Source organism: Tamandua tetradactyla, chromosome 4, assembly GCF_023851605.1.
Source record: "Tamandua tetradactyla isolate mTamTet1 chromosome 4, mTamTet1.pri, whole genome shotgun sequence".
Taxonomy (NCBI): Eukaryota; Metazoa; Chordata; class Mammalia; order Pilosa; family Myrmecophagidae; genus Tamandua; species Tamandua tetradactyla.
Window position 1 is genome coordinate 58,104,791 of NC_135330.1, and position 16,192 is coordinate 58,120,982.

At 51.5% G+C, this 16,192-nt stretch overlaps 1 protein-coding gene and 2 long non-coding RNA genes across 9 annotated transcripts in view; 2 read left to right on the top strand and 1 right to left on the bottom strand.

Moving 5' to 3' along the window:
- Positions 1-4,257, bottom strand: part of KIF21B (kinesin family member 21B) — a 49,105-nt gene extending 44,848 nt beyond the window's left edge. For 2 of the 6 annotated variants that reach the window (XM_077157364.1, XM_077157366.1), the window contains exon 1: positions 3,930-4,257. In XM_077157364.1, coding sequence (XP_077013479.1) covers positions 3,930-3,970 — 41 coding nt within the window. In that variant the 5' untranslated portion in view covers positions 3,971-4,257. Of the gene's footprint in view, positions 1-2,860; positions 3,003-3,396; positions 3,805-3,929 lie in introns of those variants that run through there. The other 4 variants (XM_077157368.1, XM_077157367.1, XM_077157369.1 and 1 more) reach the window with 3 other exon arrangements.
- Positions 4,258-5,176: 919 nt separating this feature from the next.
- On the top strand, positions 5,177-8,267 carry LOC143680836 (uncharacterized). The gene is made up of 3 exons (XR_013174203.1): positions 5,177-5,333; positions 7,018-7,094; positions 8,106-8,267. It is a non-coding gene; the product is annotated as an uncharacterized LOC143680836 (long non-coding RNA).
- A 41-nt stretch (positions 8,268-8,308) lies between these two features.
- LOC143680835 (uncharacterized) lies at positions 8,309-12,719 on the top strand. 2 transcript variants are annotated; one of them, XR_013174202.1, is made up of 5 exons: positions 8,309-8,677; positions 9,004-9,095; positions 10,150-10,287; positions 11,864-12,115; positions 12,419-12,719. It is a non-coding gene; the product is annotated as an uncharacterized LOC143680835 (long non-coding RNA). The 2 variants fall into 2 exon arrangements; XR_013174201.1 differs by lacking the exon at positions 12,419-12,719 and having other exon boundaries at positions 8,311-8,677; positions 11,864-12,394.
- Positions 12,720-16,192: the final 3,473 nt, after the last annotated feature.

The window sequence follows — 16,192 nt, forward strand, 5'->3', positions numbered from 1 at the left end:
GAACCGAGGCCCAGAAGGACAAATAGGGAAGGGGCCCTGTGACCCAGCAAGTGGATGAACTGCTCGGCCCCAGCACCGCCCTTTGCCCCCAGAGCTGTAAGAGGAAAGGTGCCAGGCACGCCTCACCTCTGCCACTTCCCCAGCCCGGGCCCACCCCATTGCCACGCCAAGGTTTTCAAAAGCCGAGATCCAATCAGGCAGGCTGGCAGGGTGGTGGAAGGGGGATGGTTTCCGGGGCCTGTGGTTACTATACGCCACTTCCTTGTGATGACATAAGGCCTATTTCTGCAGCAGGAGGCCACCACATAGATTTTCAGGTCTCCGCCTGAAGTCCTTTATGGGTCCGAGCTTCCCATATCTGTGAACTGGACAGCATGGGACACCACTGGCAGTGATTGGCCCTGACTGGCCTTGGGCAGTGCCAGGGCAGAGGGTGAGACCCTGAATGTGCTGTTCCATTCCCACCCCATACAGTTTCTTCTGACTTCTTCTGTCTCTCTGTTCCAACCCACCAATTCTCTTGATTCAAAATTCAGACAGTCCTTCACCAAGAGTTCAGAGTAGCCTGGAACTATAGCTACAGAACTCAAATGAGGGAGGGCAAGGAAAGCGGTGCAATCTAACACTGGTTCTTGGGCCCCTGACTGGTGCTCCCCCAGCCCCTCTCCATCCCCTGCTCAACCTTATAGTGTCAGGGTATGGGGATGAGACTGGCCATGGGTACCTTCCCCCTCCCAACCGGCCTAAGGAAGGAAGCTAGGCAGAGATGGAAGGGTGGGGGAGGGAGGGCTATTAGGCAACACTGAGGACTCCCCTCATGGTAAGGGCTCAGAGCTGGGGGCTTGAAAGGGTCTTAAACTCATCATGTGACTTGGCTTCCTTCCCCAATTTTGACTTTATCAACTTGCATTTCTTAACAGCCATCCCCTTCCTCTTGTCCCCCCATGTCAGGTCTCTATTTCTGCAGCCTATGGCAGGTCATGGGTGAGCCGCACCAACCCCACAAGGCGTGCCCCCCACCTACCTCAAGGTAAAGCCAGCTCTGGGCCAGTCTCTGGCACAGGAAGCTGAGAGTCCTTATCGTACAAAGGGATTAGAGGATAAAAGGATCACAGGGCAGGCTGGAAGGGCTGGCTTGCCAGTCTCGTAGTGCAAAGGCAACCCACCTGGCTTCAGGGTCAGACCCTGCCTAAGTAAGGAGACCTCAGAGTGGGGCTAAGGGGTCTTTCCATCTTATCGCATAGCCCCAGGCCCTGAAAGCTTCCTCCTCTGGCTCTCCCCCAACCCCAGCCTTCCCCACAGCCCTCTAAGGACAGCCGGCTCTAATCCTCATCCCAAAGAGATTACAGGGCCAAGAGCCCTGGGCCTGGCACTTCTCACCTAGTCTAACATCGCCCAGAACCTCCTACTCCCCGCAAACTTCCCCCCCCCCACATACACACAATGTGCGTGCCAGCCAGACAAAATCCACCTCCTTCCTGGCCTCCCTGTCCTGAGAGCTGGACTCGAGGGCTCACCATAAATCGTTCTCATTCTCATGGGAACTCAGAAAGCACTTCAGTTAGACACAAGAAAGGACTTCCAGAAAGACAGCAAAAGGAAAGAGGTAGTGAATCAAAGGGCTGGGCCCTCAGCAATCTGGATTTCTGGGGTGCTCTGGGGAGAGAATGGGAGGGAACAGGGTAGAAGGGGATCCAAAGCATGGAGAACTCCCCCGCTTCAGCCCCTTGCTGGAACCATCTGCTCCCCCTCCCAGCCCTAGCTTAGTCCTATCTTCAGCACTCCGATTAGAAACTGGGTTCTGTCCAGGCATTGTCTGCCTTCCACGGCCGGCTGCCCATTGAGGTCTGGCATGTGCCGGGGCTGGGCGCTCAGGCTGGGGCAGGGAGTGGGCAGGGCCCGCACCTTCCTGGATCCTCTGTCACCTGGCTCTTCTGATGCTCAAGTTCAAGTTCCCCATGTCCAGCTCAGCAACTCAAAGCAAAGAGTGGGGACACCCAGACTCCACTAGGATAGTCTGAGCGGGGAGCAGAGATGACACTCATTGCCCCAAAGACCTGGGTTCAGGGGGTAGGCATGATGCCCTTTCTGTGGGAGGGGACCCAGGTATCTTCTGGAGGGGGTGAGGGCAGCAGGGGAGCCTCAGCCTCTCCTTACCCCTCTACATAAGGTGCCCATTCCATGGGGCTCAGAGCCCCAAACCTTACCATGCCACCATCTAGCCCAGGGACTCTAACAGAGGTGGGTAGTGGTCTTTGTTTGGCTTTCTCCTGCAGGATGGAGTCCCAAGGAAAGCCCCTGGGGGAGGGGCACCCCAATCCCCTCTTTCCCGCCCCAGGCTCACACTAAGTGGGGTCCAGGGCTTCATTTCCCTTTTATGGTGCTCTAGGACTCTCCCAGCCTGCTGCAGATGCCATATTTACATTTCTCACTCCCGCCCCCCAACCAACAACCTCCCTCCCTCGACCTCCACAGGATCCTGCTGCAATGTCAGCCCTGGCAGCAGCCTGGCCCCGCCCCAGCCAGCCCACCAGGCACCTGCAGGGCTCCTCTTTGTCTCTCTGGCTGTTCGGCCAGGAAGGCTGTGCTCCAGAGATGCTCTGAGTACGGCCAGGGGTGCATGGGGGTGGGGGTGGGGACACCGCAATCTCTCTCCCTTAGTCCCAGAGCTAGGATCAGTGGTCAGCTTCTCTCAGGGCTGCAGAGGGCTGGCCAGTTGGCTGGGGGCATCTGCCTGGGGTGGAGGGGAGAAGGAGGGAGGCTTTTCCATAGACATTTCTGCCCTGTCTGGAAGTGACCTCCCAGGATCCCTGGAATCTGGGTCACCTATGACCAGGGATCTAGAGACTCAGAGACCCACCCTAGACATGAATCTCCCCCTGCCCTCGCTCCCATCACACAGAGCTGGTGCAGAGACGAATGCTTCTCTCCACCATCCTTGTCTTGGTGACCAAACCCAGAATGGCACTCTCTCACCAACAGACCCCTCTTAAAGAGAAAACCTGAAACAAAAACAGGGAGAGCTGGTGTAGTGTAAACGGTCTCCACCCAGCACAAAAGACACAGATGGTTCAACTTTGCAGTATTTCCTGCCCCTGCACCTCTGCATACCCCTCCCTATAGAGTCCCCGGGCCATATCCTCTCCCCACCTCAATTCTGTCAGGCTATTACCTCAAATTCCAGAGCCATGGAGAAGGGAACCCCAAATAAGTCTACGCAGCCACCCCTCACCCACCCACCCACTCAGTTTTATCTAAGTGCCTGGGGATGGGGGCATCTACCTCACCGCCTCTTCCCCTCTCAGATGTAGACCCTCAGATACACCTCTTCATCCCTCTCCTAGTCCATCTCCACTTGGGACAGGATAAGCAAGATTCTCTCCCAAAGCCACTGACCTCCACAGAAGGCCAAGTCACCATGCCAGCCTTTCCATTCATTCCCGCACCCGATCTTTGTCTGCAGTCCTAGCTCCCCGGGAGGGGGTGGGGGGCGGGTGTGCTGGCTTCTCTAGCTGGACCAAGAACACAGAACTGGCTGACAGGGGTGGATGAGGGGAATTTTTTTTTTTCTCTTCCAGTATCTCTGTATGAGACAGCAGCCCCGTGGGGGAGCCGAAGAGGAAACACACAGAAGCTCCGGTCTGGGCCAGGGCTGGGTGTGAAATAGCGGATTTCCTTGTTTATTCGATTTTCTGATCATTAAGGGCTCCCAAGAGGGGGCCAAAATCACCACCCAAACAAAGCCACCTTCCAGCAGCCCGCGGGAGCGCGGTTCCCCAGCGGCAGCCCGGGCGCGGCGGCCTGCCACGCCGGCCCCTCCTCCAGGGGTGCAGGCACCAGCTCGAACGGCGCCCGATCCCCCCGCCCCACGCCCACGCGAGACAAAGCCCGACGCCCCTCCGCACGCATCCTGGCGCCGCGGTGCCTACCTGACGGCCACCTTGACGCAGCAGTCCCCCTGACCAGCCATGGTCCTCTGGCGCGGGGGTCTGGGCGTGGATCAGGGGCGGGGATCCAGGGGCCAATGCCCGAGGCAGCGGCCGCGGCTGCGGGAGGCGGGGGCGCGGGTACTGCTGGCGGAGGCTGCCGCGGAGGCTGGAGGTGACATGCTCGCGGGCGGCAGGCAGAGGGGCTCACTCGCGGCCGCCCCCCCGGGACTGGGCCAGTGCGCCTCCTCGCGACATCGGGCGGCGGCGGCTGAGCTAGCTGACAGCGGGCTGCGCGACCTGCCGCTCCCCACCGCGCGGCACACGCGCGCGCTCACCTCCCACCCTCCCTCCCCGCCACCTCCCGCCGCAGCGCGAACAAAGGGGGCGGGGGCCGGCCAGAACCAGGCTCCGCCCCGAACCCCTAGGAGCCTGGGCGGGTCCCCGCTTCTCCCCCAAACCACCAATTGAAGGCCCGAACGGGCAGCAGGGGCGGGACTTGAGCCTTTAAAGGGACCTCTTGGCGCGCGTCCACCCGCTTGTCGCGGGGCGGGCGGGATTGGAAGATTCGGGAGGAGGAGGGACGCGGGCGGAGAATCCGAGCACGCCGCTGCCTAGGCCCTTGGAGTCCCAGGACCTCACCCTTGGCGGGTCCCTCGTTTCATAAACGAGAAAACGCAGAGAAGGGAACTACCCAAGGTCACACAGCGAGGCTAAGCACGGATGAGAAGAAGGTCTCCGCGACGTACAGCTACACTTCAAAGCATCCCACGGCGATTAGCTGTTTATATTTTTAAAGCACCAGGAAAGCTTCCCTTCTGCATTTACTTCAGTGAACTCGCCAACCTTTATTGAAGGGGGTTCTCGCTATTGTTTAACTAAAATGCCACCACCCCCCTCCACCCAGCAGCATTTTTTTTTTGTATGCTGTCTGGCGGGGGTCACATTTCATTCTTTTTCCCTGTGAGTATTCCCTTATTGCAGCCCCATTTGTTAAATTTTTGTTTGTTTGATTTTTTGTTTGTTTGTTTGGGAACTGCATGGGCCGGGGATCAAACCTGGGTCTCCCGCATGGCAGGTGAGAGTTCTACCACTGAACTACCCTTGCACCTCCCCAGCAGCATTTTAAAGCTCATCTCTTGGTTGAGTCCTCTTCTGACGCAGACGCAGAGCCTCTCTCCCCTCTCTCCCCCATTCCTAGCCCAGACTTGCCCCTTCTTTCTGCTAGATGATGGACCCGTTGACCTTTATGACCCACAAATGACCCCACGGGGCCTGGCTCACACTCTGCTTCTTGTGGCAGTGGGGCCAAAGAGTCAATGTGGGGGGCCGGAGCTGCCCCCCGGGAGAGGAGGGAACAAAGGGGTCACTCAACTGCGGGCACCTGGGTAGAGGCTGGATGGTCACGTGAGTGGGCATGGGGAGGATGAGGAGTGCAGCTGTCTGCAGGAATGGGACATAAAGAACAAGGGCAAGCCTGGAGACTTGAAACACAGGGCAGTGATGGAGAAGATGAGCGAGCACTGCCGGAATCCACCACTGCCCTTGCAATCCCCGGATCCTGAGCCTGGGCTCTGAACTGGGTCTCCGCCCTGCCCCCCAACTCCCAACATCAGGACCATTCACAAGGCCCCTCACCAGCTGCCCTCCCTTCCCTCATTTCACTCAGCTCCCTCCCCTGGAAAGGGTCCAAGAGGAGGACCCAGCTGCAACTCCAGATGTGGGGAGTTCTCTGGGGGAGGGAAGCAAGGGGAGTCTGACTCCAAGCCTCTTGCATCACCCTCAGATGATGAAACCGTGTCAGAGATTTTGGCAAGGGTGTGTGCTAGGGTCTGAGGATACATCTGTTGGTGCTGCCCACTCCCTTTTCTCTCCCACCTCCCCCCCCCCCCCCATGTATAATGCTTCATTCAGTAGTCCAGAACCCAGTTAAGGTCAGACCAAAAACAAAGGCTGCTTCCAGGGCAAATTAACACCCCAACCCCCATCCCCCTCCAACTGATGACAAACAGGAGCACCAACAGCAGTGCTTCCAGGGAAGGAGCGGGGAGGAGGAGGGAGGGAGGGAGGATGCTCTGGGAGGATCCTACAACTTTTACTAGCATTTGAGCCAAGAGGAAGCTCTCCCTAGGGTCGGTAGATCATCTCTCCTGGAGCAGGACCCCAGCAGAATGTTGAAGGTTCAGATCCTGGGCACTTCCTCCCCATGTTCCAACTAAAATAAGTGGTAGGGAGGAGACCAAGATTTATGGAACATCTACAGAGAACAGAGTACTTTATAGGCATATTTTCATTTTATCCTCATAACCTTGTGAGTTTTTAGTTTTGCAGATGGGTAAATTAAGTCTCACCCCAATGTATAAACACTAGACCCTGGATTTGAACTCGGGGGTCTGGTTTCAGTTCCTAGATCACCCCCAAGCAATCTCCAGTTGGAAGGGAGGGGGGCTGGCCCAGGCTTTTCCTCCAAGCACAGCAAGTGCCAGGTTGGCCCCTCTAGGATGGATAATGTTGCATTTCTGCAAAGCTCCTCTCCAGCCCACCCTTCTCTGGGCTTCTCTGGGGTCCAACTCTGAATTCCTGCCTGCAGGGAAGGGTCTAACAGTAGGTGACCCTTCTTGCCCCTGCTTGCCCACTCTGCATCACCCCAGGCCACAACATGGTGGGTGAGGAGGAGCACAAGGCAGGGGAATCAGGTTGATACAAGGAAGGGTGGAAACTCAAGTTTCCTAGAGTTCAGGGCCTCAGGACTCTGGCTACTCCAGCCACCTCAGCAGCTCCTTCCTGAGCCACTGGGGAGCAGTAGGGCAGCCTGGTGTCCAGACTCTGACTCCTGGGCTTTGCAGCACAGAAATGAGGAGGTAACTGGACACAGAGGTCAGATAGGGATCCAGGTTTATGGGAAAGAGGCTTTAACCACAGCTGGGGGAGATTTAGGTTAGCCAGGCAGAGGAAGCCTGGGATAATCCCCACCTCTTAGGTCTCCGTCCAGCTTCAGCCCAGCCACTGCTTCCTCTCTCTGGTTTGTTCCCACCCCAACCCCCTCTACCTCCTCCCAACCACTCTTCCCCTTTTCTTTCCTTCTTCCCAGACCAAGAAGTTTCTCAGGATCAGCTGCCTAATGTGAACATCTCCCCTTACCCATCCCTCTCTGCTTGAGAGTAACAGGTAAACTCACACAAACACACACACACACACTCAGTCCTGCACTCCCTAATTGGACTAGAGTTTGAGAACCAGCTTTTGTTCTGAACTGAGACCTTTCCCCCAAAAGCATCTTGGGGCCTCCATCATTTCTTCTGACAGGAGCTGTAGGCGTCTAGGCAGATGGGAACCTGGGGGAGGTGTAGGGGACCCTTTCTGAGTCAGGACGCTCCTACGCTACTGTAGTTAAAATATTCCGCCAGCATCTTGGAGAGGCCATCTGGCCCAGATCTCTCAAGCATGGCCCTCAGTAACCCCTCAGTAACAAATCAGAATACCTAAAAGATACCTATGGGCCTTAGAAACATCTCCAAAGATGGCCTGAAGTTGAGCCCTGTTCCTTTTTACCTTCTTTAGGGTTAGCAACTGGGCATTGGCTTTTACAAAAACTCTCTGAGCACTGACCTAAAAATTCTGGAGGAGGAAGGCCCACCTGTTCTGGACCTCCATTCCTAACCCCCAGCCTCACTCCTGCAGCTGTGCTTGTTGCATAGGAGAATAGGCATTAGCTCATCCTGCTGTTAGATGGCCCAGCAACACCCTCCAATGCCTACCTGGAGACAGCCCAGTTCTGTTCACCATCAGGAGTTCAGAATCCCAGTAAGAGTCTATTGGGGTGCAGGGACCCTTAACTCAGATACAGGCTCAGCCTGACTTCCTCTGTAACAGGAGACAGACTTAGCTACAGAGGAAACCAGAGTTTGTTATAAATAGCAAGCAAAGGAGAGAACTACTATGGATTACAAACACCCCATCAATCTTAGGGAAAAAAAATAATAACAACTATTTTTAGTTTCAAATGCTAATAAGGACTTAATTAATACTTCTTAAATCTCAAACATAGGCTCTTTCTCTGCCTTTACAATACTTTCTACTTCACTATTAGGGTCAAAGGCAGAAACAAGTCTCAATTTTCCAGAATCCTACAGTTGAATCAGACCAGAAGAACATCTAGTCCAATCACTTCCTTTGCAGGTGAATAAATGGAAGCCCAGAGAGTTCCAAGGTCATACAGTAAGCTAGGGGATGAGCAGTGACTAAAAGTGTCATCTCATATGCCCAGAGTGGCATATTTTCCACGACAGTACAATAGGACTCTAAGACTTCACTGCAGCTAAACATCTGAGATTGGGCTGCAGGTAAGTTTAAGGTCTGGATAAAAGTTAAATCTGTGCAGAATAACAAAAGACAGGCCAGAAGCTGAGGTGTGGCCTTCCAAGTCATGGAAATCTGAGCTCAAAGCCCAGCTTTACCACTTACTAGCTACATAACCCCAGGCAAATTATGTCACCACTTGGGGAGCATCAGTTCCCTCCTCTAAAAATGAGGATAATCACACTTGTCTCAACACAGGCCTATTATGAGGTTGAAATGAGGTAACCTGGGCCAAGTGCTCACCAAGTTGTAGGCACTCAGTAGATGTTAACTTCCTTCCCATTTTCCTTGCATTCTCTATTCCTTCAATGGACCGTTATCCTCTAAACAGGCAGAAGACTGGATTTGTCATAAAGAAGTCCATTGAGGGATAGGAAGTTCCAGAGATGAGTGTGAGTGAGTTTGGCCCAAGTGGTAGCTATAAGATCCAAGGGTTATCCAGGGGGTGGGAGAGTTATCCACCTACTGTTGGCTTCTAAGCCATGGGACCTCCGAGCCTGGGTAAGTGTTTGGAGAGGCCGGAGGGAGCTGTGGCATGCTGTCCCCCCATAAACACGAATACCCCTGGTCCTACCCTCACTCGAGGCTCTCTGGAAGGGAATCCAAATCTTATTTTTCTCCCCCCCATGTCTGCACCATGCCAAGGGTATTACATGAATCTTCTCATTTAATCCTTGAAATGATCTATGAGACAAGCACTATTATCCTCATTTTTCAGAAGAGGAAATGAACTCAGAAATCACTTGGTGAGTGTGATAATCATTAGGGCCATTCACCAAGTATTTTCAACTCTCTGCCTTCTGACACAAGGTAAGACGGTATGTCTTCACTTTTTGATGTTTGTCGTAGCCCTAGAACTTACTTTGGCCAATAAAATATGGATGGGACTGACATACATTGACTGTGGTTGGAAAATTTAAGAGCCAATAGCATCCTGCCAACTCATACACTTCATAGAGTGTACTTGAGAAATGAATTGTGTTAAACCTCTGAAATTTTGAGGTTTGTGTGTTATTGTAGCATAACTGAGCTTTCCCTAACTGATTCAAGTGCAGAGCCAGAACTCAGAGCCCCGGTCTGTAAAGGTACCTAGGGCGGCCCAACCCTTTCCAGTACTCTACACTGCCTGCCTAGCCTGTTTGGGGTTTTGATCTACTGGGCTCCCTGGAGCCCTACGGGACAGGTAGAGGCAGGTAGGCAGCATCTGTTCTCTACCCTCCACACCAACTCCACCTCTACTCATGTCATCAGATAAGAGGTATAGCTGGGAGGTGGAGAGCTCTAGTCCAGGGAAGGAGGCCCTTGATTTGACAGATTTTTTCAGGTTTCCAGGTCTTTGAGTCCTGAGCACTGATTGGACGAGTGTGGTTTTATATTAACCCCCTTGGGGCTCAGAGTCTTCTGGCGGACTCTGCAGAGCTACCCCTCAGGGAGACTCAGGAGTCACCTTAAAAAATAGTTAGAAAAATTCTAAGGAATTTTCTCTGCCACTGCCCATCACCTACCTAAAAAACAATATCGAGTTGGGTATCAAGAAACAACTTTTTAAATCCTCAGTTGAAAGTAGAGCTCCTAGGAAGGCTTAGAGCAATTGTTCAGCAATCAAAAAGCAAACCCCATTCTGGATTGTATAGATCTCTTCAGAGGCACATGCGAAATAACAGCTACTATTTCTGAAAATTGTGCTGGGCAATGGGCTAGATGCTTTAGATACACAGTTAGATAATCCTGCAACGAGGCTAGGAAGCAGGAGCAATGCTACCCCCCCTAAATGACAGAGGACACCGAGAGGTGCACAGGGTCTCTCTACAAGTGGTCGAGCAGGGCTCAAACCCAGGCCATCTGGTTTTCCTCTTTCATCCAGGGAAAGAAAAAGATGGATGTGGGCCCTGGCAACTGCTGAACCATAGGAAATCACTTTCTGCCTCTGACTATCCAAAGGCTTTCACGGGAATGTCCCCAGCAGCTTTACTTGCCATGGCCCCAAACTGGAAACAAACAGGTGAATGGATAAAGAAACCATAGTCCGTCATACAATGGAATACCATTCAACAATAAAAAGGAATGAACCATCCGTATATGATCCAACGTGTAGGAATCTCAAAATGACTATGCCAAGTAAAAGAAGCCAGGCCAGAAAAGAGCTCATACTCTATAATTCCACTGATATCAATTCCAGAAAATGCAAACTAGCCTATAGTGTCAGAAAGCAGATCAGTGGTTGGAGGGGATGTCATGGAATGGGAAGGGGAAGGAGAGATGACAAAGGAGCATGAGGAAAATTTTTGGGATAGAGGATATGTCTGTTGTCTGGATGGCGGTTCTGCAGTGTACACATCTGTCAAAACTTTAAAAATCGCATCCTTTGTGTATATGCATTTAACTGCATGTTTATGATTCCACAGTTCAGATTTTTCTTTAAAAAGTTACTTCCTCTTTGCCCAACCAGAGGCTCAGAGTGGACTGGTCCATGGAGCCGTTATCTGGAGTCTTGGCCACCTGGAAGGCAGGCTGTGCTGTGTCCCCCACACCTGTTAATTAATCAAGGGGCCCTAGTCCTTCTCCCAGATATTAGACAGTGGAAGGGAATTAAAGACTCACAGAGAGGGAAAGGTGGGCATGCAATAAAAGAGGAGAGCGAGCATATGGAGGAGAAAGCTGGGGACCAGGCTGGGAAAACTAGAGAAGAGAGAAAAACAAAGAGTTGGAGCGACAGGCTTGGGGATCAGGAGAGAAGATGGGGGAGGCATGGGAAGCCCTCCCGGGCCTAGTGAGGAGAAGGTGGCCCCCTGGACAGTCCTGGCCAGGTCCTCAAGGACCCATCTCCCTCCTGTGTCAGATGCCATCCTTGTACACCCCTTCCCTTTGATTAGGTTAACAAATAATCACTGCCTTCCCCATCCTGCCTGGGAGCTATCGATTTTCAGTCCCTAAGGATGCATCATTTCCTTGGATTTTAATAGATAATTTGCCTTAGCCAGACTCTGCCAAGCAAAGTGCCAGCATATGAGCATTTAACACTTTAAAAAATAGGGGAAGAAAAGGAAGACAGGTATTCAAGGGCCGGGGTGGGGGTGATCACACAAGATTAACCTCTGAAGTGCCAGCTCTCCTGAAATGCATCCAGATGGAGGATTTTATGGGACAGTAATGAGTGGCAGCACCCCAGGCAGCGTGTGTGCTGAGGAATCTCATGGGACAATTTTAGAAGAATTTCAAAGGCCCTTTTGATAACAGCGGCTCACATTGGATGGGTAAAATAATCTCTTGAAAAAGTAGCATGTTTTCCTCCTTCCTGCCACCCTTGCACTTTCTGACACTTAATACTTGCACTAGTAGACACAGGCATGCACTTTGCCTTGAGGAGAATTAGGTGGATCTAGTAAGGATACAAAGAAATGTATGAAAATGACTTTTCTCTCTAAACTCTGAACTATGCTGGAGGAGCCAAAGGGAAGGCCAGGACTGGGTGGGGCAAAAATCTTAAATCATAACTGAAATTAGAAAGAATTTTTCTAATCTCACGGAGGGAGAGGCCCATAATCTGTCTCCCATCTCCCTCTCCCCATTTCCTGCAGACTCTTGGTTCTCTTGGGCTGGCAGAGGAGAGAGAGAAGATGGTAGGCCTTGGCGTTGGAGGGGTTCAGACCCGAAGACTAGAGGATCAAACTGGAGTGTCTTCCTGGAGTGACAGCCTTTGGCAGTGGCTGGTGCTGGGTGGTTGGGACCGCATCTGCAGGCCACTTCTTGTCGCTATGAGTGAGCTTCCCCCAGCCCCCAGAGGAGACTGAAAGCAGGTCTTAACGATGACAGGTGCCCAAAGCCTCCAGGTGCGGCCCACCCTCTGCACCCAGCATGAGGATCGCCTTGGCGATCCCTGACCCAAACTGTTTTGTGCTGCCAGACAAATGTAAAGCATCCCAAAACGAAAGGTGGGGTCCCTGCTCCCCAGAGGGCCAGTGGTGGTACTTGGGTGGCTCTGGACAGTAGGGAAACCCACCCTCATTATATTACGTTAAATGATATAAAACTGTCATTTTGTAAATAAAAAATGATAGAATACTGGCAATTTCTAATGGTACAACCCAATGCACATTATTTAGCAATTTACTTGGTGATTCTTTTGCATTCAGCCTTCCTTCCTTCCATCCTGATTCAAAGATGATACTCAGCCCCTGCCCTTGAGACACTCACAGCATGCTTGGGAGAAACAAATTGTAAACTTGTAATTATGATGCAGTATAATAACTGCCATAATTAAAGTTATCAAGTGCTACATGTAAGGGCAAATAAGGAAGAAGCAACTATTTACTTTGGCCGGCCTGGAAGACCTGCCAGAGAAGATGACATCACGTTGGGCCCAAGGAGAGGAGTGTGCTGGATGCAGAAGGGCTCATAGAGAGGGCGAAGGACGTGGGCAGAGGAGGCCAGTGGGAAGTGGGAGTTGTTGCGTGTGGATGGCCTGGGACATGGCGGGGTGTAGAAAGGGTCTTGGACCAGATTAGCAGAGGATGTTTTAGGGATTAGTGGGGGGAGAGTGTCTCTCTCTTCCAACCATGCAAGAAGCAGTTTAATCAGAGTGCGTGATGGTTAAGCAGCCAGGTTGCGGGTGGACACCTGCCTTCACCACTTCTTAGCCAAGTAACTGGGCAACTCACGCAGCCTCTCTGAACCTCAGCTTTTTCATCATAAAATGGGATTAACAATAACACCTATTGTATAGATTAAATGAGATATCAACGGCAAGGCACTTAATGAAGCAGGCATGATGAGTGTTTGCTGCTGTTCTACAGATGAGAAATCCAACGGGCAGAGGCATTTTTAAAAGGACACTCCACTATAAATAGCAATAGGTTTTCTCCAGGTGCAGGGCTTCATTTGCTGGCTGCCACATGCACCACTGTCACCTTTCTGAAGTGTGGTCTCTCCTCCTGGTCCCACTGACGGGGACTCCGGGGATGTTTTGCACTTCCTTTCTCTGGGTCCCTTTTTCTTTTCTGGCCACCATGGTTTATTTATTTAATAAATACACAGTTTTATTTACACACAGACACTCCATCCTAAATATACAATCCAAGGCTCTTGGGATAATCACACAGTTATGCATTCACCACCACAATCCTCATTTTATTTTAAACAGACACCTGTCAGGTCTCCCTCCTCTGGACTCTCCAAACCCCAGTGTCTGTCCCACCAAGGCACTGTTCCTGACACTCGAGCATTTCCATCTGGTATTCAATACCAGCGCCATTATTTTGCCTTATGTATTTATGGCTAATTTCTTTTTAAATATGCTTCTGTACACTAATTTCCTGAATGGGATTTTAAATTCCATTCAGGGCACAATTATATGGTATAAGGGAAAACAGCAATGGAATTAGAAAGCTTGGGGACAAATCTTAGCTCCGCCACTTACCAGCTACGGGACCTTGCTCCTCAGTTGCCTTGCCAGGAAACTGGAATTAGGAAGTCCTCCAGGGTGCTGGGGGTGTCACCTGGCACTATAAGCTGTCGACCACAGAAGAATGGGACAGGAGCCTAAGAAATATCGTTTGGGGGTTGGGCTGGTTTGAATCTGTTGTACCCCAGAAAAGCCAAGTTCTTTAATCCTCATTCAGTATTGCTGGGTAGTAGCTTTTTGATTGTTTCCATGGAGATATGACCCACCCAGTTGTGGGTGGTAACTTTTGATTAGATGATTTCTATGGAGTTGTGTCTCTATTCATTCAAGGTGCAGTTATTTACTGGAGCCCTTTAAGAGAGAACCAAACTTTTTTTGGAAAAAGCTTGAGAGCCATGGAAAGCCCGCCAGCCAGAGATCTTTGGAGATGAAGAAAGAAAACACCCTCAGGGGAGCTTCACGAAACAAGTAGCCTGGAGAGAAAGCTAGCAGAAGTGCCCATGATTGCCATGTGTCTTTCCAGTTGAGAAAGAGACCCTGAATGTCACTGGCCTTCTTGAACCAAGGTATCTTTCCCTGGATGCCTTAGATTGGACATTCCTATAGACTTGCTTTAATTTGGACATTTTTATGGCCTTAGAACATGTAAACTTGGAACGTAATAAATTCCCTTTTTAAAAGCCATTCTGTTTCTGGTGTATCACGTTCTGGCAGCTAGCAGACTAGAATAGAGTTTAGGTCAGTTCTGACTTTGACAGGGCCTTGTCTGGTGGCCTGCAGCAGGGTCTGGGTGCTGTGTCCAAGGGCGGTCAGTGAGAGCAGTCAGGGCCCATAGGGGGTCTAACCCTGGTGCTGTGATGGGCTGAGTGTCACTGCTTCTTAGCTGCCCCTAAAAGGCCCAGGACCCTCCCTGAGCTCACTTTCCCTTGTCTTAATGGTCTGGCCTCCCACTCACCAGCCACTAACAGAATCAAAACAGCAGTGTCTTACCACGTGTGGGGACCTTTTATTAGTTGTCACATGTATACCCTACAGCAACCAGAAGGAGGAATTATCCCCCTATTTTACAGATGGAGGAGCAAAAGCTTAGGAGGGTTATGTTATGTGAACTGTGCAACATCATGCAGCATGGAGGTAGGGGAATGGAAGTCAGATCCCAAAAGGTCTGGCTCCCAAGGATCTGCTTTTACACACTTGCTGAGAGTAGCCCTGTCCCTCCTTTAAGGATCCCAAGAGAGTCAACGCGTGGCAGGGGAGAGGGGGGCAGTCATCCGTCCTAGAGCAGGGTCCGGAAATAGAGCAGGGTCAGAGCCAGGGAGCTTCGCCCTGCTCTGAGGATGGTCTGCAACTGGGGCTTCCTCCCGCCTCAGCCTTTCCTGGTGCCCTCCATCTGCACCTTCCAGACAGGGGTCCCCAAGTCCCCACAGCCCTGATATGCCATATTGTGCCCACTGCCCTCCTGCCAGCCACACCCCCACCCCTTCTGGCAGATCCCCCACCCAGCAGCTGGGCACGAAGTCTGCAGGGAGCTGGCAGCGGGAGGATGTCGAGCAGACACCATCCTTGGCAGTGGTCCTGGTGGCAGAAGGTTGCCCCTCCCTGTCCTCCTCACTCCCACCCCTTGAACTTCACCCTTCCACAATTTAAAAAAAAAAATTGGGGGCTTTATTTGAGAAGATGGGCACCTATATGACTGGAAACCCACCCATTCCTAAGATGAAGTAGAGGCAGGAGTTTACACATTCTGATGAATCGGAATATCTTATATGTCACAAAGAAAACTGTCAAACTTTTCAAAAGGGCGAAGGGCTCTTAGGAAAGTTCTCCATGACAGCACATACCTGTCAGTCAGCTGGGAGGAGTGGCACGGAATTGACAAAGAATATAGTGGTTTAGGACCCGGAGTTTGATGCATAAATACCTAGGTTTGAATCCCACCTTGGTCCTTCCACTAGCTGTGTTGACTCAGGCAAGCTACTCATCCTCTCTATGCCGTATTTGCAAAACAAGAACGATGATACCACTATAACTGTCAAGAGGATTCTTGTTAATACGTGCAAAACCCTAAACCCAGGACCTGTCACACAGTTATGCATTCTGTATGTGTTGGGTATCAATTTAAGATGCCCAGGTCCTTTTTATAATTAAAAATACCTTTTAAATAGAGTTACAGCTTATGAAGCACTTTCACATATATACCACACTTTCTTTAATCTTTTCCACCACCTTGAAGTGGATTATCTTATTTCCCCTTAGTAATGAGTCAGTTGAGTTGGAGATAGTGTCAGCGGCTGCCTCTGGGCCCACTGCCTCCCTCCTTTGTGACAGGAGTCCAGCCCTCATAGCCAGAGCTCTACCCCGGGCTCTGGGTGCTTGGATCCCTGAGAACACCTCTGGAGCTGCAGAGCTGCTGTAGGCAGCACCACGCTGTGAGACTGCTGAAGGCAGGGGCTGTGCCCTCTTTGAACTCTTCTTTCCTGCATTTATCTAACAAGCAGTTATCAAG